Below are 25,879 nucleotides of genomic sequence, written 5' to 3' on the forward strand. Positions count from 1 at the left end.
AGAGAGACCCACAAACCCCACGAAGGCACACACCTAGAGGACGTGCACACACTACCCAGCACACCCACTCCATGCATTGCTGCCGTGCCCCCTCAGGTCTCTCTCTCACACACACACACACACACACACACACACACACACACACACACACACACACTGCCCTGCTCAGACAGCAGCGCTCTCTCATAATCACCCCACCTCAGAGTCACGTTATACCCTTCCCACCACCACCTGTGGGAGCGTGTGACGGACCCTTTTCCCCAGGACTCCCTGCCCATCATGCTCTACCCAGAGGGGCCACCACAAGCCGACAATGGGCTCCAAGCTGGCCCCCACCTCACCCCTAGCATGTGAGTCAGACAGGAAGCCCCAGTCCATGGCAGACCCTGCCCTCCGCCCCTTCCTGGCTCTCTCTCTTCCCAGGCCCCTTCCCGGGTGGGGCCGACAGAGGCCTTGGCTAGTAGGCGTGTCATGGCCACCCCCATTTCTATCCCACTTGACTGTCCACCGTGTGCTCCCCCCGCACAGCCACTCCCCGGGGCCTGGGGCCACTGCCCTGACCTAGTTTTCAGAAAACAACAGAAGCCCAAGAGCACCCAGCTCGTTAGGGCAGCGCTGGGACTCCAAGTCCGGAGCCCCTCATTCCAACTTCGGGTCTTATACCTAAATTCTAGCCAGCATCCAGGTAAGGGAGGCTGGGGGCAGAGGGGAGCAGATCCAGCCCAACCCTGCTCCCAAATCTAGGAGTCGGGGGAGGAAGAGTCATAGGGTTGGGCCCTTGGGGGGGAAGCCACCAGAAGGGAGAACCAGGCATAAGAGTCAGCTCCCCCTTCTCTCCCTCGTCCCGTCACCTGCTGTCTCCAGCAAGGACAGGCCAGGATGGAGGATCCTGTGGGGGGAGGTAGAGGAGAGAGAAAGAGGGGCACAGAGAGGAAGGGAAACCAAGGGGAGAAGGAAGAGAAATAGAGGATCATGGGGGTGGGCAGGAGCGGGGGTGGGGGGTGGAGGAAGGGTGAGGGTGAGGCGTGTGGGGGCCAGGGAGCGGTTTTGTTCTCCTGTTTCCTGTTTGCCGCTTGCTGGGCCCCCTGTGCAGGAGCTGGACCCCCACCCCCACGCTGGCGGAAGCCGGAAGGGAAGAGCGAGGCTGCCACCAGCGCTGAGTCAGGAGGGCTTGGGACAGAGTGGGAAAGGACCGCGGTCAGGGGTAGCAGGACTCCTGGCAACTCCATCAGCACCTCCCCCGCCCCCATCACTAGAAAACCGAGGCTTCTGGGTCAGGATCATTCCTGCCCTTGTCACGCCCTCCAAAGACCAGGGCCTCAGACCAGCTGGAAGCACCACCGAGAATGTCCTCAGCCATGTCAGCCTCTGCCGCCCCGAATGGAGGGCAATGACCACAGGGATGTCCTGACTCAGAGTCTGACCTGCTTTCCCAGCAGGCAGCCAGTTAGTGCCCCCAGCTGCCTAACTTCCTTTCCTCTTGCTGCAAGGCCAGTCCCTGGTTCTGAGGAAATAAGACTCACTCTCCCGTCTCACGCCCCATGGAGCCGCTCATGGCCAACAGGTGCTGCTGTGTATCTGGATCAAGAATCAACCTCCCTGGAGCTTCCCTGGTGGCACAGTGGTTAAGAATCTGCCTGCCAATGCAGGGGACACAGGTTCGAGCCCTGGTCAGGGAAGATCCCACCTGCCACGGAGCAATTAAGCCCGTGAGCCACAACTACTGAAGCCTGTGCACCTAGAGCCCGTGCTCCGCAACAAGAGAAGCCACCGCAATGTGAAGCCCGCACACCTCAAAGAAGAGTAGCCCCTGCTCACCGCAACTAGAGAAAGCCCACGCGCAGCAAAAATAAAATAAATAAATTCATTTAAAAAAAAAAAGAATTGACTGCCCCCCTCCTTCGAAACTGCTAAGGGTTCTGAGGGCTGGCTCTGAGGGCTGCAGGGGGAGGCGAGGTGGAGAAGCAGCGCGGGGTTTCTGTATTCAGGGCAGCAGAGACCTGGGAAACGAGAAGCCATCTGTGACGCCCATCTCCTGCCCTCTAGTCTGGCAGGGGCAACAGGGCCCCCAGAAGGAGGCAACAGCCTCCTCCAACACAAACCCACACCTTCCCCACCCCACCCACTCCACCCCAGCTTTCTCCACAGGCATGTCAGGAGCAAGGTACACACCGCAGGGCCTAGAAACTTATACATAGTTTGAATAGATGATCTTCCAGGCCTGGGGAGCCTCTCGGCCCCCTCCCCCATTTCCTTTGGGAAAGGAATGTGGGGTGGGCCCCAGAGTGCAGTGGGGGAGGGGGCCAAGGGCTGGGGAATACCAGGCGTAGCTGAGATTCTATTCCAAGCCTTCCTGCCCGGTGTGAGTCCTCCTCCCCTACACCCTCGCCAGCTTCCTCCCCCCAAATCAGGAATTACCCCGCTGAGCAGTCCCTCCCGTCAATCCTCTAGTTTGACCAGCTTGCAAAATCCATTCAACCTTATCTTCCTGAAGGTCCCCTGCGGAGGGCTTGGGGACTGCACCCCCAAAGGGAGGGCATCCGGTCTTCCTCTCTCCACGTGAGATCATCCTTTAATGTTTGAAAGCACTTTCACTTTATCTCATTTGACCCTTACCCTAAGAGTTGAATATTTGAGATTGTTTTTATACCCGTTTTTCAGATGCTGAAACTGAGACTCAAAGAGGACAAGTGACTGGTTCAAGGCTTGCTTTTACTAAGGTGGGACCATCCCAGGGTTCTAACCCCTAACTCAGATCTCTCTCCATTATCCTCTCATTTATGTATTCAAGAACCACGACTTGAGTGCCTGCTGTGGGCCAGGAGCTGTGCTGGGGGCTGGGACACCTTAGAAAAACAAGAAGAGTGTAGACCTTACCCTCAGGGCGCTTACCGTTCTACTAGTGTTGTCCTAGCTCCTGAAGTCTTCAGGGGTCCCCAATTCCAGATCCAGGCCCAAGCCAGTTGCCTTCAGCCCCACCAAGGGAGACCCCCATACACATACCAAAGGAGCCCCTGTGTCAGGGGTTCAGGGCCTCTTCTCTCTGGGAGCGGACAGTTTGTTTGAGAGTGGGGTTAGGGGCCTCCCAGGTAAGCCTTTGAAGCAGAGAGTGGGCTGAGCTGGAGGAGCAGAAGGCTGCAGGCGCCAGCCTGACAACCAGAAACTGGGGAACAGGGAAGCATCCTGCCGCCCAAGGGTCAGGTGATAGGAGAAGGAGGGAAACTGATACTGCTGAAGGGCGTGTGGCTCAGGAAGTGAGAGAGAGGGGTCCCAGGGTCAATTCGCCTGCATTTCCTTCCTCTGCTTGCTGTGTGCCTCCTCCCAGAATGCAGGCTTCAAACCACAGGACAAACAATGCCCCCAACCCAAGAGAATCATCCGGCATTTCTAAAGCTCCGACTGCTTCCATACACCCATCGCACACCATCAGACTGGGACACCCCACACGCACAACCTCACACACAGACGGAGCAAATCCCCTGCCAGCCCGTTCATCCCAGGCATGTAGGCAATGCGATACCCAAGGCATGCCCGCCCCGCCCATGCCTGGGCCTCTGACCCCTGCCCCAGTCTCTCCTCATTCAAGGGCAGCCGCCCCCTCCTTCCTCCTCCACCCTCCTGCCCCACTCAGATGCCTGCTTCCCAGCACCACTTGTGTGCAGTCCCGACGTGCCCCAACAGGCCAAGCGGATGAGCCGGCCAGGCAGGCCCAGGTCTCCCCAACACCCTCAATGTGCAGATAACCCCGCGTCACCGGGAACCTGGGAACCCCACACTCGGTCTAGCCTGCGGGCAGCGGGTGGTTCAGAGGGTCTCTCCAGACCCCGTGCTTTCCCCATCCAGGGCCAGTCTTGCCCCGAGTGAGGGTGTTGCGACACTCCTCTCCCACCCTGAAACTGGGCCCAAGCCAAGGAAGGCTGGGGGAGGGGCGGGTGAGAGAAAAGGGAGGAGGAAGCACTCGTGATGCCAGAAATCAAGGAGGGACCAACACAATCCCAGGCAGCACAGAATCCCCTAGTTCTTTTGGTGGCAGTACGGCTCAGGGGTTAGCACGTGGGCTCCAGGGTCCTCTGGAATCCAGGACTTCTGGGACTGAGTCCTATCCCTACCCCTTTCTGGCTGTGAGACCTTGGGTGAGTTATTTAACCTCTTTGAGCCTCAGTTCCTCACCAATAAAATGGAAATGACACTAAGTTCCACCTCATAGGTTCTTAGGAGAATTAAGTCAATTAAAGAAAGTCTTGAGCATATAATAGGGGTTCAATAAATGCAAACTTTTGTTTGTTTTCTTTTTTAAAAAAATTTTTATTGAGGTATAATTGACATGTAACGTTATATTAGTTTCAGGTGTACAGCATGGCTGGATGTTTATGTATATATTGAAATGATCTCCACAATAAGTCTAGTTAAACATCTGTCACCATACTTAGTTACAGAAATTTTTTCTCGTGATGAGATCTTTTAAGATCTGCCCTCTTAGCAACTTTCAAACATGCAATACTCGATTATTAACTATAGCTGCCATGCTGTATATTACAGCCCCAGGACTTACTTATTTTATGACTGGAAGTTTGTACTTTTTGACTCCCTTCACCCATTTCACCCCACATCCCCGCCACTCTGGCAACCACCAGTCTGTTCTCTGTATCTGTGAGCTTGGGGTCTGGGGGGGTTTTGTTTGGGGGGGTTCTTTTTAGATTCACATATAAGTGAGACCATACATAAGGTATTTGTCTTTCTCTGCCTTATTTCACTTAGCATAATGCCCTCAAGGTCAATGCAAGATGTTTTTATTGTCTTTTGAATAGTCACACTCTCACACACCCAACCACACTCACATTCAGACATGCAGACAACTCAGCCACATGTACACAAAGACAGCGACACATGCAGACACTCAAGGAGGTCTGTACAAACTCAGGCGAACCTACTCATGAGGTCATCACCACCACCTCTCACTGCCTACCCCCTACAGGCCCCTATGTGCCCCACCTCCCCCTAATAAGCAGGGAGGAATCATCAGGAGCCCCCCTTCCATAGCAGAACTTCAGCAGGCCCAGAGCCCTGTCAGTAGGCCATCTGGGAGTGAGGAAGGGGCGGGCGACATGAGACCCCAGGATGGAACCTGCTCCCAGCAGACAAGGAGGATGGCAAAGGTGCCAGGCTGGCAGGGCCCCCTCCTAGCAAGAGAACCAGTTCCCTCCTCAGGGACACCAGAGGGAGGAGAAACTAAAGATGAGTAGCTTTCCTCATGGTGGGAAATGAGCACTTGCAGAAAACGGTGAGTCTGGAGCCAGCCACAAAGTAAACAGTGGGGCCATCGCCCAGGCAACCGTGGGCCAGCGTGGGCTAGGGCCCACCACAAGCCCTCTCCAGCCCCTGATTTACGACACTCATCAGCCCCTTGACTGTCTCAAGGCATGCCCTCCACGTATCCATTCTGGTCTCTGGGCCTGTCTGGGGACACCCCAAAAGGAAGAAGTTATGCTTCCTCCATCAGATTGGGCTCCCCGAGAGCAGGATTGTTGTTTTTGTTGTTTTTGCCCCGTATTAGTCCAGAGTCTCCCAGAGGTCATGGCCTGTGTCTTTCCTCCTCAGATTGGAGACTGCTCAAGGGCCTGGCCTGAGTCTCCCACATTAGACTGAGAGCTTCCTAAGGACAACAGCTACTAAATTTTCAGAAATGTATTTGTGGGCTTCCCTGGTGGCGCCGTGGTTAAAAATCCTCCTGCCAATGCAGGGGACACGGGTTCAAGCCCTGGTCCGGGAGGATCCCACATGCCGCGGAGCAACTGGGCCCATGCGCCACGACTGCTGGGCCTGCGCTCTGGAGCCCGTGAGCCACAACTACTGAAGCCTGCGCGCCTGGAGCCCGTGCTCTGCAGCGAGAGAGGCCACCACAGGAGAGGCCCGCGCACAGCGGCGGCGGCGGCGGCGGCGAAGAGTGGCTCCCGCTCGCCACAGCTGGAGGGAGCCCGCGCGCAGCAACAAGGACCCAATGCAGCCAGAAATAAATAAATTAAAAAAAAAAAAAAGCTTTGGAGGCATGTGATGGTGACGGTTGCACAACGATGTGAATGTACTTAATGCCACTGAACTCTACACTTAGAAATGATAAATTCTGAGTTATGTATATCTTGCCACACACCAAAAAAAATGGCAAAGTCAGAATTCAAATGAAAAAAATATATATCGTTGAAAGAAGATGGAACAAATGAATGGATCTTCCAATGGGCCCCAGGAGCAGGCCCTGCCCACAGAGACTGCCCAGGACAGCTGGGTACCTCCTGCCGGGAGGACCTTTCCCTCCCACCCCGTCCATTGTGCCTTCTCAGAACCCCTGCTGTCATCTTTGAGGCCCTAGTAGACCGAGCACAAGGGGAGCTCTCAGGCCTCCAGGGGAGTCTGAACCTCCCACAGAGTAGGTCCTTGGCATTGACGAGGACCTACCATCTATCGGAGGCTGGACTGATGGACGCACAGCCCCTTGAGAGGCCACGTTCCAAGGTGTCAGAACCTTGGAAGAGTTTTTCTAGCAAAAGCCAGGCTAAGTATGGGGTTCCTGACCCCCTGAGGCCTGACACCCCCCCCAGCACACACGTCTTTCCCAAGCCTACATACGCTTACACACCACCCGTAACATATACACACATACCAGGGTGTGCACATAGAGGCAAGACCCCGTTCTCGCGTGCTCTCTCGTGCACACGGTCCAAGAAAACCATGCCTGAACGCTGAAGGATGCAGTCTTGTCAGGGACGCAGGCAGGTCCCGTGTGCGGGAGAGCCCCCTGGTGGCCCAGGTCTGGCACACTTAGCTCCCTCACAGCCCAGAGTGGGCAGGGTGCCCTCATTCCTTCCACCCCACCTCCCCCACTGCACTCTCCAGGCCCCCAACCAGGCCCCAGGGTCACCCTCCCCGTCTCGTACAGAGGAGCAGGGTCTTCTGCAGAAGGACAGAGCAACTGTGGGAAGGGTCTCACTTTAGTTGGTCAAGGAGTCCTGGAGAGAGGCCAGAGCCCTTTTTCAGACAAGATCATGTTAGGGACAGTCATTCCTGAAGGCCAGAAAATGCCTGCAATGACTCTTCTCCAAAATCATCGTATCCATTCTTTGACTCCACACTGAACAGCTCATTTCAGAGGAGACTGGGGGAGAACTCTGGCCATGGCTCTTCCTATTGTCCCCCACACCTCTCTCTGGAAATGCTTCCTGTTATCTGACCACCTGGGCAGAGGCAACAGATGCACCTACTGGTTTCTTCCAGGGGATCGCTCAGTCCAAGTCAAGCTGAGACGCCATCCCCTCCCAAGGCAGGTCTCAGCAGATCCCCAAAGTCTCCCCAAGGGCACATGGGGCTCCCTGCAGGGAGAGCTTCTCAGCTCCACCCCTGAAACCACCCCCCCCATCACCCCAGGCCCTGCTCAACCTGCCCAGGTTATCCCTTCACCCTGCCTAAGAGTTGAACCTCTCCCTAATCCAGCCCATGATGCCGCAGAGGCAGCTGGAAGGGTGGAAGGGATGGATGGTGGCTCTGCAGGGACAAACAACCTCCCCTGGCTCCTGCCTGTGAGGGAGCTGAGATGATTTCTGTGCTGGGCTCTGTGGTCAGAAGAGGCCAGGCAGCAACGCCTTCGGCCCCAGATCCTCCCCCTTACCATGTGCCTGGCTCTGCATTTGGGGACATTGTAACGGCCACAGCAGTAATTAACATTTGTTGAACCCTCACTATATGCCAGGCACACTTCCCATGCGTTACCTCATTTAACAGCAGAGCAGCCTCTTGGGATAAGTGTGACACACACCCACACACCACCTTGGCCTCTTGGGTCCCCCACCCAGTCTGGTGCTAGGTAGGGAATGCTGAGCTAACCCACAGGGCGCCTAGGGGTGGGGGATAGAAGGCTGGTGAGAGAGAGACCACTGGCCCAGCATCGAGAAAAGCTGATCTAGAGAAAGGGTCACACTTGCCAATGGTATTGGCCCTAGTCCTTTTCTGGCTGTGTGACCTCAAGGTCACACAGGTTTTCTTATTTCTTCAACTACAAAATGAAGCTAGGGATAGCAGCCTGACAAAGTTGCTAGGAAAGCATTCTGGGAACCAGTAAATGGGAGGGGTTATGGCCCCAGCCCTACATCCCACCCATCAGAGTGGACTCTGCTTCCCAAATGTCTCCTGAGTCCACCCACTTCACCATGTCCACTCCACCCCAAGTCTCCATCACTCCTCTGGCCCCTTACAGTCCAGACTAATTGTTTTAATACTATGACCACCAGGCCCTGTGGGACGTGCCTCTGGGTTCCATGCCCACCACACCCCCTTTCTCTGTGCTCCAGTTACCCTGGCCTCCTTCCATTTCCTTTGCGGACCAGGCAGCCTTCCAGCCTCAGGTCCTTTGCACATGCTGTTTCTGGAATGCTGTTCTCTCTTCCCTGGCTCCCTCCCTGCCTCACCAACCCACACCCTAATTAACTCCTACCCACCCTGCAGTTCTCAGCAAAAAAGTCACTCCCCAGAGACACCTCCTCTGGCCCCCAGACCAGGTCAGGTCCCTTTGCACCCTCTCACAGCACTCTCGAGATGGTGCCTGTGTATTTATGAGGTTATTTTGACCAACATCTCCCCCCTGGGGCTGTGAGTTCTGGAAGGCTGGAACCATGTCTGCTTTGCTGGCAGTCAAATCCACAGCTCCTGGCATGGCACCTGGCACAGATTGGGTGCTCGGCACACCGCTTCTGAATGTACAGGAATGAATGAGCTTCTCCTCAGAGAAAGCAGATGGTTGGCAAACCCCCTGCCCCCAGGAAAGGTCTACCTGGGGCAGAGGCTGCTTCGCATCTTTGTCCATCTTTCTGTATTCCCTGCTCCCTCCTCAGTAGGAACCAGATCCAGAAAGTGGGGGGTGCTGGAATAAGGGAGTAAGGGGTGGGGAGAAAAGGGAAGCTGCTTCATCTCTTTTGTAGGGTCCGCTGTCCCTTCACCTCAGCTGGCCAAGCCCTTGTCCACTCAGGGCTGGTCCACCACATCCACAGTTCCCTCTCCCTGGAATATAACATTTGTCTCTCTCCCTCCCCCACCTTCCCTTAACTGATCCCTTATCCTCGAGGTCTCAGCTTGACTGTTTCTGAAAAGCTTCCCGGACTGCAAGCTAAGGAACTTGCCGGGGTGCCACAGCTAGCGGCAGCTCAGATTCAAGCTCAGGTCTGTCTGCTGGCAGAGCCCAGGCTCTCAGCCACCTCATTATACGCCTCATTACTACCAGTTTCTCCCTGGAGGCCCGGCCGAAAGACACTCCCCCTCCCTAGGCCTCAGTTTCCTCCTGTGTGTTCGGCCAACCCTAGATTTCAGGAAAATTGGTGGAGATCGAAGGTGGGAGAGGAGACAGAGGGAAGAGTGAAGAGAGGAGGAAGGAAGAGGGAGGCAGGAGCAAGGAGGGGTGGCAGCCGCGGGCCAGCCAGACGGGAGTAACGCCAAATATGCGAACTACGCCAGCCCCTGAGCTATGAATAGGGCGGCCAGGCTGGCCGCCCAGGTCTGCCCCTCACGCCCCGCAGCGCCCCAGCCCAGCCCTGCACAGGGTCCTGAAATGGGGCGGAAGCCCAGGAGGCACGCTTGGAGGCGGAGGCTGAGTGGCAGGAGCGAAGAGCTGTGGTCATGCAGATGACATGCAAATAGAAAGCAGCTGGCTTATCTGATTGGTGGGTCTCTGTCCTTCAGGGAAGGTGGTGCTAAGGGGCACTAGACCCGCGCAGGGCCCCAGCTCACAGCGGCTTCCACCCGGGTAGCCGCGGTTCCCAAGCGGTCCTTCGGGTCACCCCTTGGCTGAAGTCGCACTGATATGTGCAGCCTCTGGAGGCCTCTCACCCTGTTCTGTCAAGGTCCTGGTAGGGCTCTGCTGCTGTGATACCATCCCCTCCCACCCTAGCGCCAGGTCAGCCTCTCCTCCTTGGAGCTCACATGTCTGACAGACAGCGGGGCACTTGGGAAATTACAACAGTTCCATCCCTGCCTCTGGACCCCCTTTCTTCATCAATGACGGAAGTGGGGAGCACTTCCCTGGCCCAGTCCAGCCCCTTGTGTGCCCCCAAACAAGTCAGTCAATCTCAGAGCCCGGCTCCTCTTTCTTTCATTCTGGCACTATTGATAGGTGTCCCGGAGGGCGAGGCGTCAAAGAGTTGTGAGATCAGGTTCCCAGCTGTGTGACCCCAGCCAAGTCTCTTTCCTCTCAAGTCTCCTCAGTTGTAAATGGGGTCCTTGAGGGGGCTTAGTGTGGAGTGCCTAGCACATAGAAGTTGTTCAACAAATCTTAGTTCAGTAGTCCACAAAGGATTTTTTTTCATTAATAAAAAAATGAGATTCTATGAAGAAACAGACATGAGACAAAATTAAAAGGCTGCAGAGCGTAGCGTTTAAACATTCCTAAACAGGATTCAGAGGAATCTGGTTTTGAATCCCAACTTGAATCCCACTTCCTAGCTGTGTATCTTTTTGGACTAGTTACTAACCTCTCTGAGCTTCTGTTTCTGCGTTTATAAAATAGAGATAATCTATTCTCCATGAGGTTGTTGTTGTGCAGATTAAAGAGCTAGTGTGTATAAAGTGCTGAGCACAGCAGTGCCTGGCACTGGAATGTTCAATAAATGTTAGTTGCAACCAATACTCCTATTATTATCATGGGGTTTTCACAAGGCCGTGCGAAGTGCTATGGAAATTTTCAGTTCATCAGTCAACAATATTCATTCAGCTTGGCCTGGTCTAGGAGCTGGAGATAGAGCAGTGAACAAGACAAAAGTCCCTACCCTGATGGGGCTTAAAGTCTAGTCCCCAGAGGAGGAAATCCCCATATATTCGAGGAATTGGTGGCTGGTGGGGGGAGGGGTGGCAGATTTACAGAGAAGGATATTTGAACTGAGCCTTGAAGGATAAATAGAAGTTTGTGAAATGGAGAAGGCAGGGAAGGCTAAATCAGACAAGGGGAAGAGATGGCACGGAAGCTTCTGGGGAGGGGAGGAGGGCGATGCATCCCACTCCTATCCTCTCCTCTTCATCTCCAATTCCACGTTTAGCCCTCATCAGCTCTCAGCTGGTCTGCTGCCTCCACTTCCTGACACCTTTCCACGGCTCCACAGTATCTACGGGACCAAGTCAAGTTCCTTAGTATGGCATGAAGGATCCGCCATGATGACGGACGAGAGGGACAGGATCTGGCCCTCATTGGCCTTGACAATCTCATCTCTCTTTACTCTCAGTCTTGCTTTCATTGACCCCACAAGAGGCCAGGCTGTCTCGCACCTCCTTGCCTTTGCTCACGCTGGGTCCTTCTGCCTGGAATGCCCTGCTCTCCCTTCTCCACCACCCCACCGATCCCAGCAGGCATCTTTCAAGCCTTGGCAAGCCTCACCTCCTTGGTAAAGTCTTCTTCCCCTCAGAGCTGGAGCATCTCTAGAGGAGGCAGGGACTCAGCCCCTGTTTACTGCCAGAGCCATGGGGTCCTCCACACCACTCGTGAGCAAACCCAGACTCCAGGGAGGCATAGGGAAAATCCCTGTGCAAGCAGAGTCACGGAGAAGCAGAACATAATTGTGCTGCCTGCATCCACCACCTTTCCCTCATTAGGCCAACCCCTACTTGGATTTCAAGGCTCAGCTGGGGGCAGGGGGAAGGGTCCACTTTCCCAGGGTGGCAGCTGTGCTCCCAGGCTCTTCCTTGTCAGGGAATGTAGCCGTGACACAGGACAGCCTTAGTTAGGATTCAGAAAGACCCAGATTTAAATTCGGATGCCGGGTGACCTTTGGTGGAGTAATTTAGCCTCTCAGGGTCTTGGTTCTTATATCAGTAAATGTACAACCACTTCATGATGGTCCTTGAAAATTGATCAAAAGAAGTTTCGGTAAAGAATCTTCAGCTTAACTACTGTTAACTATTGTTTGGAAAGGAGATGAGAGAAAGGAGATTAATCATATCACCAACTGTTTTTTAACCGATCCCTATAGCAATTCTCCCCAGTGACACTGTTTCCATCTGTAAACTCCTGTTACCACTTTTGTGACCTCATTCACACTCAAATGATGTGAAGACAGGGTCTGTCTAACTGGGTCTGTCTCCCCAGTTAGATCAGGCCAATTTTTATGATAATATTTTGGGGGGTGGCAAGGGGTGTTCTGGACCAGCAGATACTGTAGATGCACATCTCAGAACCCCTGAAAAAATCTTAGTGGAGCTTTTGGGTGGTGAGAAAAGGAACCCCTTGAGAGCTGGGCTGTGTCATATCCACCCAGGTCCCAAGACCCACAGAGAGAGCCTGGAACCCAGAAGGCACAGAGGAAATGGTCACCAAATGAACAAAGTATGGTTGGCATGAAAATCTAGCCACTGCCTGATTTTCCCAGGCACTGAGCCTCCAGTTTCTGGAGTCATGGGCCTTCTCCTGCCCCAGGCTATAATTAGGGAGAGGACACTCTCACACAAGCCAGGCCTGGGAATGTCCTCAGAGCCCTGGGCCACACCCAGTCTCGGATAATGCTTTCCCTAGCACTGTGGGGACCATAGCACCTGGGAGCCACTGGAGGAGGAAAAGGTCCCAGTTCGAAAGGAAGAGGGCCCTGTTTCTCATCCCACCAGCAGTCCTGGCCTTGTTGTGTGACCCCCATTTCCTGGCTCCCACTCTCCCCTCTTGCAGACATCCCAACCCCTCCTGGGCTCTGGGTCCAACCTCAGCTGCCCCCTTATCCCCTCACCCACACCAGGTGCTGCAAGGCAGAGATGGGGCACGATGCCAAATGAGGGCTCAGCTCTTCGGATGCCAGCGCAAGATACAGGAAAGTACCAGAACTGCCTGCAGCCCCCAGTCACGGCCTGGGTGCTCAGCTCCCTCCTCCCTCTCTTGGGGAGGAACCAGGGGCCGTACCCTCGGAAGAGGAAAGGGAGATTTGGAAGAATCTTCCCAAGTACAGAGAGTGCCATGGTGCCAGGGGAAGGTGGGGATGCGGGGCATGAATCAGAAAACAGCCTCAGGGTGGGGTAGGGGTCTCACCTGGGCTGCCAAAGGCTTCACGGTCCGCTGCTCAGCCCAAAAAAAACTGCCAACAGAAATTCGCCCCTTCCTTTCCCCCGGTTCATGGAATCACAGCAGGTCAGGGCTGGAGAGACCATGGGCACTTCTCCACTACCCTCGGATTAGAACTCAGCAGCCTGAACCCACTTCTCACCTGGCGTCCAACCTCCCTCTTCCTCCCACTTTTGCCTGTCCCTTCCCCTCTGCTTCTAGTCCCTTGGCCTTGGCCTTTCTCTAGGCCTCAGTTTCCCTTTGAGCCAAGTGGGGAGGCAGGGGAGGGGATGGTCTCCAATATCTGTCCAGCTAAAACTTACAAAGATGTTCCCTTTCTCGGGGGCATCTCTCCCCACTCCCTCGCTCTCTTTTGGAGAATGGTGGAAACTCTGTGGTGGAGGGCAGGGGTCTGCACTGCAGCCTCCCCTTCCTGCCTCTCCGGGCTCTCAGGCTAGCCCAGATCTCCACCCCTCCCTCCTACCGAGGCCTCTAAGTCCTGCGTCTACACCCAATTCTCTCCAAGGAGCTCTCACGCTCTTTGAGGAAATTAAAAAGGAAAAAAGTTGTGGATTTAGGAGCCCAGAGTCAGAGATAAGTCAAGCCAGGGACTGTTGGAAACCAGGCCAGAATGAACTCTGTCCTTCCCTAATTAACCCTCACTTGGGGGCCACGACCCTGGAGTGGTTGTCCTCCCACATGGCTCCCACATGTCCCCCTGTCCCGACCACATTCCTCCGGCCCACACACCTCCCCCCAGCCCTCCCACCAAAGGGGCCAGTCCTGGGTCTGTTTCCATCCTTGGCTTGTGGGTCTCAGTCATCCCCATGCTCCGCCCCAAGTTCTCTCCTCCCAGGGATTCAGGCTGAGCTTTGAAAGGGTCACTTCAAAGAGGACCTGCCTGCCGAGGGCCCAGCCAGACCCAGGGCTGGCTGCTCGGCCAGATTCCCGGTGGCTGGGGACAAAGGCCCCACTGTTCCCCCGACCCCCAGACGCCCCCAAATGCACTGGGCATAAGAAGTCTTTCTTTCCGCAGTTCTGTTCCTTACAGGCCCCAGCTCTTTGCCACAGGGAGTAGCCCTGGCCCCTCGTCCAGGAGAGTCTGGGGGGCGGGGGTCAGGGAGCTACCAGTTCCCCACCCCCACCATACACCCAACCCCTTTGGGCAGCCAGGATGTGGAGGCAGCCTTGGGCTGACTTCAGAGCCAGTGGTCCAGGCATCGCACCGCCCCTCAGCCACCAAGCCCTTCCTGGCCTGCAGTGGCCTCCCCGCTTCTCCCAACCGTCAGAACCATGCCCATCCTTCCAGGCCTCCTCCAGGCAGCCTCTCAGGACTCCCTCTCCTCAGAGGAGCCTCATAGCCCAAACCACAGCAGCCAGCCTCTCACTCCGCTCCCCAGTTCCCAACAGCGGGAACCAGGTCTCACCTGCTCCTCTAATTTCCTACCACACGGTGCTGATCCCAAAGCAGGGTCCTTAAGGTTTTCTATGTCAACCCCTCACCCAATGCCTGAATTCTCTCTAGTCTAGTCTGTGCTTGCTCACCTCCACTGACAGGGGCCTCATTACCTACAGGGACAGCTCTTCAGATTACTCCGACCATAAAGGGTTCTCTTTATTGAGCCCAAATTGTGTTGTTTTCATTGCCATCCAGTTGCTGCTAATAGTTGAGATTACCAAATGTCAGCCAGTTTACCTGTATTACCTCATTTAATCCTCTCAGCAATTTTGAGGGATTATTTCAGGGATAAGAAAATGGAGGCTAAAAACAACTAAGTAACTTGGCCAAGGTCACATAGTTGAATAAGGGGTAAAGCTGAAATTTGAACCCCCTCAGGCTGAAGGCAGGGCCTAGACACCCAATGTGCCTCCCAATGCACCAGGAGCCGTGCCAGGCCTGGGCCTCTCATCTCCCGAGGTTGCCTGCTGATATGAGAAGGCAGACCACACCCACCACACTTGTTTTTTCCTAGTTAGCTCCCACGAGCCTTTGTCAGCAGATGAAGTGTGGCCTGGGGATAGTGACAGACCCAGCCAGTGGGGAGCAGGGGGAGGCAGAGGGGAAGAGGTCACCCGCCTAGGGGTACACGGGTTTGAGAAGGCTGGAGGAGGTGACCTTGGGACTCAAGTTTAGGACTGGAGGTGAGAGATGGAGAATTGATAACTATGACAGGCCCTGTCCCAAACCTGACACTCCGTCCACCCTCCAACTTGAAAGGCACAGGATCTTCCACAAAGGTGATGCATTGGGCTGAACATCTCAGGGCCAGAGAGATGAAAAAGGAACAGACATTGTTAATCCAACCTGTCGTCTTTTCCCACCTGCCCATTGCTCAGCGCCATCCCCTTGGAACTCTGCAGGAGAAAGGGAGGGAGTGGGAGCAAGAGAGAAGTCAGAAAGATGAGGGGCCCACGCGGCTTGCAGGATCCTAATTCCCCGATCAGGGATGGAACCCGTGCCCGCTGCTGTGAGGGCACAGAGTCCTAACCACTGGACCGCCAGGGAATTCCCCTGGGTGAGCTTTCCTTTCCTCTCTAGGTTTGGCTCAGGCACTCCTGGCACAGATAACAAAATGATGCTCCTCTAGGCTACTTTCCCAAGACTCCAACCCAGCTACTTCAAAAGGATTACAGGATTCTGTGATTCTTCCATATACTGTCAGTGAGTCAGTGAGTCAGTCAGTCAACAAACATTCTCAGAGTACTGGCTGCATACCAGGCTCTGTGGATACCAAGATAAACATGACACCTCTGGGGCTGCTTGGAATAAGCACGGCCAACTCCCTAGCTCTGCCACTTACTAGCTGTGTGACCTCAGGAAGCCACATGATTCTTTGTGCCAGTTTCTTCATCTGTCAAATGGATAGGAATAATGTACCCCGTGGTCAGCACCGTGGAAGTAGTTGCTATGATTATTTTCCCCGTCCGGCAGGGGAGGCTGATGTGTAGACCACGCATCACAATGCTGGGGCAGAGCTGGGCACGGGGCACCCACGAGGCCAGGGGAGGGGCTGCTCCCGGCCTGCACTTCACAAACATTTATGGAGGGCCACTCTGTGCCAGGCACTGTGCTGGCCACTGGGGACACAGAGATGAATGGGACACATTGTCCACTTGTCCCTGCTCCTCCCTGCCCTCCTTTTCCCTTCCTGGGGCCTAATCTCAGAACGCTGCACTGGAGGGGGGCACCCGGGACAGAACTGTGTGGGGAAAGGCATGGCCTGGGAGCCCGGGAGGCAGAACCCCTGGGTTCATGTCCACCACTCCCGGCCTATCTGACCTTGGCCACCCTCTGGCCTCAGATTCCCCACTGTTGGACAAGATGACCCCTCTGGTCCTGACCCACTCTGACAGATGATGAATACACTCCACCCCCATAGAGCTTTAAACTCGCCCCAGAGTCCAGTCCCAAGGCCATCCCAGCCTGTCGTCCCACTGAGGCAGTGAAGAGGAGATGCCTGCCTGGTACTGACAGGCACTGCCCTGCTGACGAGCTGGTGCAATTTCACATGAAAGAGGGAGGCCTGGATCTAAAGGCGGGTTGTTTGAAGGGGATGGAGGGTACTAGGGGAAAGGCAGAGCCAGCTCCCACAGGCCCTATTCATGGCTCTCTCTGGGGAGGGAGAGAGAGCAGGATAATTAAAACCAGGCTTTGTCCAAATCCCTGACCAAGCCAATATCTCACCTTTGAACCCCTGCAGCCAATAGAGCAGGGCTGATGCCCCTTTGGAAGGAAAACACCAATGAACCAAGCCACAGCCCAAGTGCGGTGGGCTAGCATAGGGCGGAGTGGGGGGGTTGCTGGAGTAAATGAGCTGATTCCCCACCCACCAACCATGGATGGACACCTGAGGCTTTGCCACCCTGAGACCTCTTGTCGCCATCCGTGTCCCAGCTGAAAGCAACCAAGCTCCAATCCAGCAAGAGGTTGACCTTGACCTTGGCCTGTATCCAAGACGGACCCAGATTCAGGGTGAGAGTGACAGCAGACAAGGCAGGTCATGAAAAGCAGGGTAGTGGAGTGAGACCATGAACTTGAGCCAGACTGCTGGGTTCCCACCTTGGCTCTGCCACTAGTTAGCGATGTGATTTTGGCCAAGCTATTGGCTCTCTGTGCCTCAGTGTCCTCAACTGAAAAATGAGGATAATAACGGCACCCACGTCATGGTGGTTTTGTGAGGATTAAATGAGGTAACTTATATAAATCCTGGCCTAGAGTAATTGCTATCTATGTCTTAGCTATCAGCTCTACTATTAGAGCAATTCTCCATCCTTAAAACACATTTTTTTCAGGCACTAATATATATGCTCATTTGAGTATATTTGCATCTCCCATGAATCTCTCCAGATTTCTACACTGGAATCCAACATTACAGGAATCTACCTATCTAACCCACTATACTGGAGGAAACTTCCCTGCCTGATGCTCCAGGCTCACCTGGGATGCTGCAGCTTGTAAGCCTCTCCCTAGAAGTTCTCCCAAATGGCTAATTGCAGTCCCTCATTCGGTAACTTATTCCATTCGCCTTTGTAGACTCTCTTTTAATCGGATACATCATGAAGTCCTTCTTAAGTATCCCTGCGATAAAGGATGAAGCAAGAAATGCCTCTGCCCACTACTGCACAGCCCTGTTCACCACCCTCCCTCATCCCCCACTCCATGCCCAAAATGCTGCACCCCTGGGGGCCAGACTGGCCTCCTGCTCCCCTTGCCCCTGAGCTCAGGGTTGGCCTGATGCGGGGGCACAGAGGTCCCCATCCAGGCTGCCCAAACACAAGGCCTATTCCCAGCGTCCAGTCCCTCTCTGTTTGAGCTGAGATCCTCAAAAGCCTGCCCCATTCCCCATGGTGTCCCAAAGGCACCTTCCTAATAATGTTCCCCTCCCTAGCGCTTCATCTTGTGCTGTGACCCATCAGAAGACCCAGTTTCTAGACCTGACACTGTCGCTGTGTCGTCTCAGACCCTAATACTTACCACCCTGCCTGCTCCCAGGGCTTTTGAGGCCCTCAAATCCAGCACTGAAGGATTTACTGCCCTCATCATTCCCAAGGGGAGGGAGGGGCTTCAGATGCAGGAACTTGGAGCTCCCAGAAACCTACGGTGGACCCAACCACCTTGTGAGCAAGTGGAAGAAGAGGCTGGGGCTGAGGGCCTTTGGGCTGTGTTTGGAAGCGAAATGACTGGTTATGTAATTGAGATTGAAGTCGCAGGCCAGTGAGCACATCTTAGTGAGAGCAGCCGCTCTGGGGAATGGGGCTGTTGCCCTGGCAAGAGGGGGAGAACCCCAGGGGATCAAACACCTTCCCTGCCCTCCCACAGCTGGGCCACAGGGTGGGGCTGGGGGTGGAGATAGTAGGGGGGGTGGAGATGAAGTAGGTGTTGGTGTGTGTGTGTTGGGGGGTGGGGGGTGGGAATCCAAGGAACTCGACGATAATGACATTCACTTCCATCCCCAGTCCACTCTGAAATTCAAGTTTCTAATTAGGAAACACTTTGGCTGAAAGGTGGAGGGGGAGTCAGGGGATAGAGATGCAGACCAAGGGAGAACTGTGCCTACATCCAGCTCCTGAGATACACACCAGTCTCAGAGTTTGCAAAGCACCAGACCCCAGCTCCAACACTGAGGGGATGGTTGGGGAGGAATGGCCCTAAATCCTCCAGCCCCGTCAAAAGAGGAAGAGACCTTCTCAGCCCAGGTCTTGATCCCAACCTGGACCCCCAGGAAACTTCTTTTTCAAGCTCAGAAAATGACTGGCCTGACAGTGTTCAACCCTTCGACTTGGAAAGGGATGGAGTGCATGTTGGGGCGCTCCAGTGGGACAGGGCAGTCAGGCTCAGAGGCAGGGTGCTGGCCCCAGTGGGGCCCGGAGGCCCCTGCTGGCCCTCCCCAGCCTCAGCAGCCGGCAGATGAAAGAACCCAAGCAAAGCAGCCCAGCGCTGAGTAATGCCCCTGGCACCCCGTGCCCAGACCCACCCACAGCCAACCCGAGAGGGCAGAAGCGAGGGCAGCCGCGCCTGCAAGACCAGGGGTCCCCGGCCTGTTTCTCTTCCCCGGGGTGGGGGGCGGTGGACCCGCGCCGGACAGCTCGTCGGGCGGTCCGGCCCGGCAGCGGGGGGAGTGTGGCGCAGGGAGGGGGTGTCCGGCCACAGTGGCCAAGGACATCCCGCTCCGGGAACCCCTCCCCCACTCCCTCTCCCTCCAGCTGTGCCGGGGCCTCGCCAACGGAAAACGAAAACTCGGGCAGAGGAAACGGCGGCAGGCGCCCCGCCTGGAAAACCCGGACAAAAGGCGCGGGCCTCCCGCCCCCGCTGCCCGGCCGCCGGGGGCCTGGCACCGCCGCCCGGGTCGGTGCCCCCGGCCCTGGCAGCCCCGTGCTAGCCCCGGCCCCCTGCCTGCCTTCTTCCTTTCCGCCCCCTGCCCAGGGCAGCTCGCGCTCCGGCCCCCTCCCCGGCCACCAGCCGATGTTCCCTGCAGCCATGCCCGTGGTGCCCGCGCCGTGCGCCCCAGGCTGTGCCCGCCGAGCGGGGGCGCAGCGACCCCGGCCCCAGCTGCCAGCTTCCCGTTAGCGCCTGGATCCGCCCCCTCCCCTGGCTCAGCATCCTCACCTTGGGGGGCCGGGGCTCCGGGCGGGGCGGGATCCCGACCAGGCAGAAGGCGACTCCATTCATCGGGCGGCAGCTGCGGCTCTGCTGCCAGGGCACTGCTGGGGGCGCGGGCAGGGACCAGGGAGGGGCGGGGCCGGAGGGGCGGAGCCGAACGCGGAGGGGTGGGGCGTCTCTTCGCTCCTCCTCCTGCGCTCCTGACGGGGCGCACCCTCTGCCTCTTGTTAGGGTAGCAGACTGGTACAGAGGGCTGAGGCAGGGGTTGCCGCTGGCAGCGGAGCTAGGGGGCAGAACACAGCCAGCGGAAGAGAGATGGGCTTAGAGAGGGTTTGGGCCGGCCTCCAGGGGACCAGCCCATAGACGGTGATCCGGGCCGGCCGAGGAAAGAGGACAACGGCACAGAACACAGAACTAGCACCGAGGAGGGAGGGAGGGAGGAAGGAAGGGAAAGTAAAGCAGAGAGAAACACAGCCAGACAGAGGTAGTCAGAAACAGAGACGGAGAGACCCAGAAAGCATGAGAGAGGCAGGGACACGACAGAGACAGAGTAGAAAGAGGCAGAGGGCTTCCCTGGTGGCGCAGTGGTTGAGAGTCCGCCTGCCGATGCAGGGGACGCGGGTTCGTGCCCCGGTCCGGGAGGGTCCCACATGCCGCGGAGTGGCTGGGCCCGTGAGCCATGGACGCTGGGCCTGCGCGTCCGGAGCCTGTGCTCCGCAGCGGGAGAGGCCCGCGTACCGCAAAAAAAAAAAAAAAAAAAAAAAAAAAGAGAAAGAGGCAGAGAAAATCAAAGACAAAGATGAAGAGACCCAGGTTGGAAGAGAGGGAGAGACAGAAAAAAGGCTTAGGGAGCCTTCCATCCAGAGACTCACGGAAGCTGAGACAAGGGCAGAGATGGCTATACCCAAGGGGGAGGGGGAGGACGATGAGGGTAACGGGAACTTTCAGGGGCTTCATGCCCCTCAATCTGGGACACCCCTCCCAGGCAGCGTCTCAGCCCAGGATCCCATGCAGGCTGTAAGAGAGAGGCAGGTGCCCCAGCCCTTCAGACCCCCACCCAGCCAGCCTGTGGCTCAGGCCTCTAGACAGCCCACAGACCCACTCTGCAGTGGGTGACAGTAAGAGCAGAGACCCTCCAGACCTCCCAATCACAAGCTCCCACAGCCTCCCTTCCCAGCTTCACTCTGAGCTGGACCCAAAGAACCATCGGGGTCCTGAGTCAACTTCTCATTTCCCTGCCCCCACGCAGGGCCCCTGCAGCCCATCCCCTGATGATCCAGGAAGGGGCAGTGTCTCAGTCCGTAGTTTCTGCTGGAAAGTTCTTTCTGCTATCTACCTAACATCCTTCCTACCTCCTATTTTGTACAGGCTATGCTTACCTCTTTCCCTTGCCTTGTAGTTTTTAAGGGCTCCTGCATTCCTTCACCCAGATTGTGAAGAAACGAAGGCAGAGACCATAGATAAATAGGAATATGATTTGGGCAAGGCAGGCAATGAAAGTGGGAAGACCGACCCCGCCTGCTGAAATGGCCCACCCACTCTGGGGCAGTGAGCCTCATAAAAGCTCTTTGCTTCACCACCGCCACCATCCCGACTCCCCAAGTCCTGGACCCCTCAGGGTCAGGGAGTCAGGCCCTGCAGGGGGCAGTATGGCCCAGACACCTACCAGAACATCCTTACTCCGGTAAACCTGAGGAAGGAGATATTGACTTGTTTTTAAATCTTATGTTTTATTTAATTTACTTTAAATTCCCTGGAAATCAATGGAAAGGGACGCTTTTGTAATAATGGAAGGGCAGTTAAGGACTCCTTCCTTCCCCATCTCTCTTCATCAAGGTCATGTGCAGCCAGAATTATGCCCCACTTCTGAGAAGTTCTTCCTGCTATCTAACGGTAATCCATCCTACTGCCTGTATTTTCTTGCTTAATCTTAAACCAGGTCCCTCTGTCTGACTCTTTCTGCCCTGCGGCTCCAACAGTCCAAGGCTTGCTCCCACCCCGGCTCAGGGGTCCTTTCCTCTCAAAACAAATGTGTAAGGGGGGAGTGGTGGCATCTGAGATCCAGACTGGACTGCGTGGGGAAGGGGAGGAGGGTGGTGGCCTCTGGGGTGCCCCTGGCTCACTTTTTCCAGAGCCTGATGCCCTTAGACACTGCAGGAGGCGGTGAGAGGAAATGAGCTCACACTGGCCGGCAGGCAATTCCTCCCTCCACAATGCACTGCACTCACCTCCCCCATCCTCTCCCACTTCCCAGAAAGTGCGCTCTTCCCCCACCCTGCTGCCCTTCCCACCTCTTCCTGCACCTTGACCTGCACCCCCATCCTGTCCCGGCCCTCCCCCATCCACCTTCTCCAGCACCTCTTTCATTCTTCCTTTCCGTCCTGGCTCCCCAACCCCTCTGACATCTGTGTCTCACTCCCTGCATCCCACCATCCACGCCCCCCAAACCCACTCTATTCCTGGCACACTCCTTCTCTGGGGATTAGGGCAGTGAAGCCCAACATGGGATGGAGGGTGTCCCTCACTGAGGACCCTCTTTATACTCCCCCTCTTTCTAAATTCCTCTCCCAGCCCAATCACCTTCCTTCATTCACAAATGTTTATTGGGAGTCCTGATATACCATGGGTGGGAGAGTGGAGGTTGCCCCTGGGGATAGGAGATAAGGCTTAACTCCTTCCCTTGAGGGGTTCTGAGATCCCAGAAAAGGAGCCATGGGAGGCTGGAGAAGCAGAGGAATTCTTCCAGAAGCAGGTGACCGTGATCTTTTGAGGGCGTCATGGATGGGATGGGGTGAGGTGGGCGATGGGGGGAGAAACACTCTGGGGAGAAAGACTATCATGGACCAAGGCAGGGAGGCAGGAGAGAGCAGACTCTAGCAGTGTGGCTGGAGCCAAGCGGAAGGTCCGTGGGCAGGAAGCATGGAGGGATGAGGAAGGAAATGCGGGTGGGGATGTTACAGTGGAGTGACTGTGCCTGAGGCACTTAGATTCTAGCCTGGCTTAGGGCAGGGATTTAAGCGGAGACGTGCCATGGCCACTGTGGTGAGACGTGGAAGAGAACACGGAGGGCAGCAAGGAGCCAGGGGTGGGCGGCCAGGTGGGGGGGCCCTGCACCTGGGCAGAGGGCACCAATCATCAGAGGCCCCCGGATCTTGTTGACCAAATGGGAGTTGCGGGAAGGAAATGGAAGAGTCTAGAACAACTCCAAGGTTTCTCGCTCAGAATATTAGGTAGACGAGTTGTCTGGAGTGTTCTCAGGGAGAAGGGACATGCCAGGCACTGAGCTAAGTAATCCTTTGTATACATTATTCCAAATTAGCCTTACAAAGGAGCTGTGAAACATAATCCTCAGTTACGGATAAGGACACTGAGGCCCAGAGGGCTTGAGTACCTTACCCAAGGCCATGCAGGATTTGAACCCACAGCCTTTGGATTCCAGAGTCCACACACTGAAACCTGCAGGCTGTGTTGCTGGTTGAGTAGTGATTGGCAGCTCGAACCCTGGGTCCGCCTCCCTGAAGAGAGGCCTGAGCTAGAGAATGGCTTTGGAAGTCATTGGTGGATCAGGAGTGTGGTTCAGATTCTCCAGGGACAGCGCAGAGCGGAGACCAGAGGTAGGATGGGACCCAAGGGCACTCACCTTTCGGGGCAGGTGAGGAAGGAAGAGGCAGCAGGGAGGACTGAGGAGAGAGAGCCAGAGGAAGCGGCACTGTGTCAGGCAGGGGACGGGTAGAGTGGAGGCCAGACTGTGCAGTGAGGAAGAGCATCAAGGGTGAAGAAATTAAAAAAAAAAAAGGGGGGCTGGTGGTGAAAAAGGGAGGGTGGTGAAATGGAATTGGGCCGCTGAGACGTTACCGGGAAGGGCCAGCCGGACAGCACAGGTGAGTCGGGGTGAGGCGTGGCTCCGTTTGGGTGGGGCACACTTGAGCAGCCTTTTTGGTGGTGGAGGAGAAGCCAAGGGAGAGAGCCTGAGGGGGTGATGAGTGGAGTAGAGGAAAACGAGCCCAGGGTCGTGCCAGAGGAAGAACCCACCTTCCCCAGAGCCAGGTAGGGTCAGCAGGGGAGCATGGGGGAGGGCAGGGAGTCCCCAGCCCAGAGCAGTCCAGGGTCAGGATCAGGCCTGGGCCAGGAGCCAGCAAGGGGTTGTACAGTGTCATCAAGGAGCCCTGAACCAAGAGTCCAAAGACCGGGGCTCAGGTTCCCATGCTGCCCACCTAGTAGCTGAATGTCTTTGAGGAAAAGTATATTCTCTGAACCTCGGTTTCATTCTCTGTAGATGAAAACAATAGGCCTCCTCTGCCAGTCTCCAATGGAGGGCTCACGTTTGATGATGATAAAGGAATGGGTGGAAGGCGGGTTACAGGGCTGGTGACCATAAACCTGGTAATAGCTGCCTGCCCTTCCATTGAAGGGGAAAGAGCGCCCCCTGGTGGAGAAGGGCAGGAGGGCAGGACTAGAGGGAAGGGCTGAGGAGAGACCTGACTTGTTCTTGTTCCTTTGGCTTTCAGCCCCCAGACCCTCTGCTCGTCCCCTCGAAGCAACCCATGCCCACCTAAACTTTCATTTCCAAAGCAGGTGGTAGCCCAGTTCAGTCAAGTCCAAAGACATTTATTGAGTGCTGTCTACATGCAAACTGCTCTCTGTTGGGTAGCAGGGAATGAACCAGATGATGTGCTTGTCCTCAAAAAGCTCACATTCCAGGGAGGGCAACAAGCACAGCAAAGGATGGCTGGGATGGTGCCATGATGGTGCTACAAGCAGAGCATCGAGCAAAGCAGAAGGGAGCCTTCCATAATGAGAGGAGAAGGCAGGAGCCTTGGGAGGTAGTGTTTGACCTAGACCTTGAAGGCCCTTAACAGGCAGGTGGCAGAGAAAGGAGGCCTGAAGGCTGAGAGCTAGGGAAGGGGTGGGGCCCGGGTCTGGCAGAGCCCCAGGCATCACAGAGAGGGGACCTCAGACCTCATCAAGCTCCTTGAATGGTGTAGGGTGGGGCAACGGTCCACTCGAGATCATGCCAGTCTCTACCCTCATCCCTGCTGCCAGGTCCCTGAGGAATCCTGGATAAGAGGGATCCCACCTGAACACACCTCGAGGAGGGGGGTACAGCCCCCCTGGCCCGAGGGCTAAGAGGCATTGGCAACCGGCCAAACAGCTGGGGCCCCAGCCCAGCAACCTTTGGACAGCTGACTTGGGGTGGAGAGAGAGGCTGCAGCTTCCCTGGGCTGGCGGCAGGGCAAGCAAGCCACACCCAGCGAAACCCTGGTATCGGGACAGGGGGTGGATGAAAGATGCCCCACCCCTGCCGCTTGCAACTGGCAGCCCCTCAGGGGATGGTTGGGGAAGAGGAAGAGGTTTTGGGCTGGGGTCTCAGCCCCGAGGGCTCTCCACTATGTGACACCGGGCAGTTGAAGAGCTGGTGGTGAGGACTGTGTGTATATGAGCGTGTGTGCAAGACTAAGAGACGACTTATGACGACCGTGACATCGCCTAGCAGGGGCTTGAAAACACCAGGATGGAAGGGAAAGGAATTAAAATGTGTTGAGCACCTACTGTGTGCCGAGCTCTTTACAAACATTATTTCTTTACAAACATTACTCCCCATGACAACACTGTAAGGTAGGTATTATTAGCCTCATTACATAAATGAGGAAATGGGCTCAGAGAGGTTAAGTAATTTTGCTGAGGTCTGACACTAAGCCCTTACTCTTTCTATGAAGCACGACCCCTCTGGGAGGAGCTAGGCCATGTAGTCCCTTCCAGCTCCAGGATGCTAAATTCATGATTCTTTGGGAGGGCTTTTAAATTCTGCCAGCAACTGGCCTGCAGCCCTGCTTCTGCCACAGGCCCTCAGACCCTGCCTCGCTCTACCTGGCCCCTGCAAATCCCCGCACCGAGGAGGGACGGCCCCACTCTCCTCCCTGTCTCCCTGCCCTTCTGGGAGGGTGGGGGTGAGGAGAGGAGGAGAGAGGAGGGGAACCTAGAAGCAGAGCACAGAAGGAGGGAGGGGAGGAACAGAGGGGAGGGGAGAAAGGAGGAGGGGAGGGGTGGCTCCCACCACCCCCTGGAAGCTCTGGAAATCCCCAGCAGCTGCTCCCCGCTCCTCTGTCTGGCCCTGAGCCAACCCTGGGAGGGAGTGAGGGGAGTTAAATGGAGAGAAAAGAGGGGCAGGGCACTGACCACAGGGGGGCAAGCCCTTCAGTCTTGGCACCCACCCCGCCCAGCAATTCCAGCCC

General features: G+C 55.9%; 1 protein-coding gene across 4 annotated transcripts in view; it reads right to left on the minus strand.

Annotated features, from left to right (window-relative positions):
- ARHGAP23 (Rho GTPase activating protein 23) overlaps positions 1 to 25,879 on the minus strand; it is an 80,827-nt gene that overhangs the window by 52,664 nt on the left and 2,284 nt on the right. Inside the window, exon 1 of one of the 4 annotated variants that reach the window (XM_030839863.2) lies at positions 19,653 to 19,758. The exons of 2 other annotated variants lie outside the window; for them this stretch is intronic. In XM_030839863.2, coding sequence (XP_030695723.1) covers positions 19,653 to 19,715 — 63 coding nt within the window. In that variant the 5' untranslated portion in view covers positions 19,716 to 19,758. Of the gene's footprint in view, positions 1 to 17,483; positions 17,602 to 19,652; positions 19,759 to 25,879 lie in introns of those variants that run through there. One more of the 4 variants, XM_060290094.1, reaches the window with a different exon arrangement.

The sequence above is a fragment of the Globicephala melas genome, chromosome 20 (genome assembly GCF_963455315.2).
Source record: "Globicephala melas chromosome 20, mGloMel1.2, whole genome shotgun sequence".
NCBI lineage: Eukaryota > Metazoa > Chordata > Mammalia > Artiodactyla > Delphinidae > Globicephala > Globicephala melas.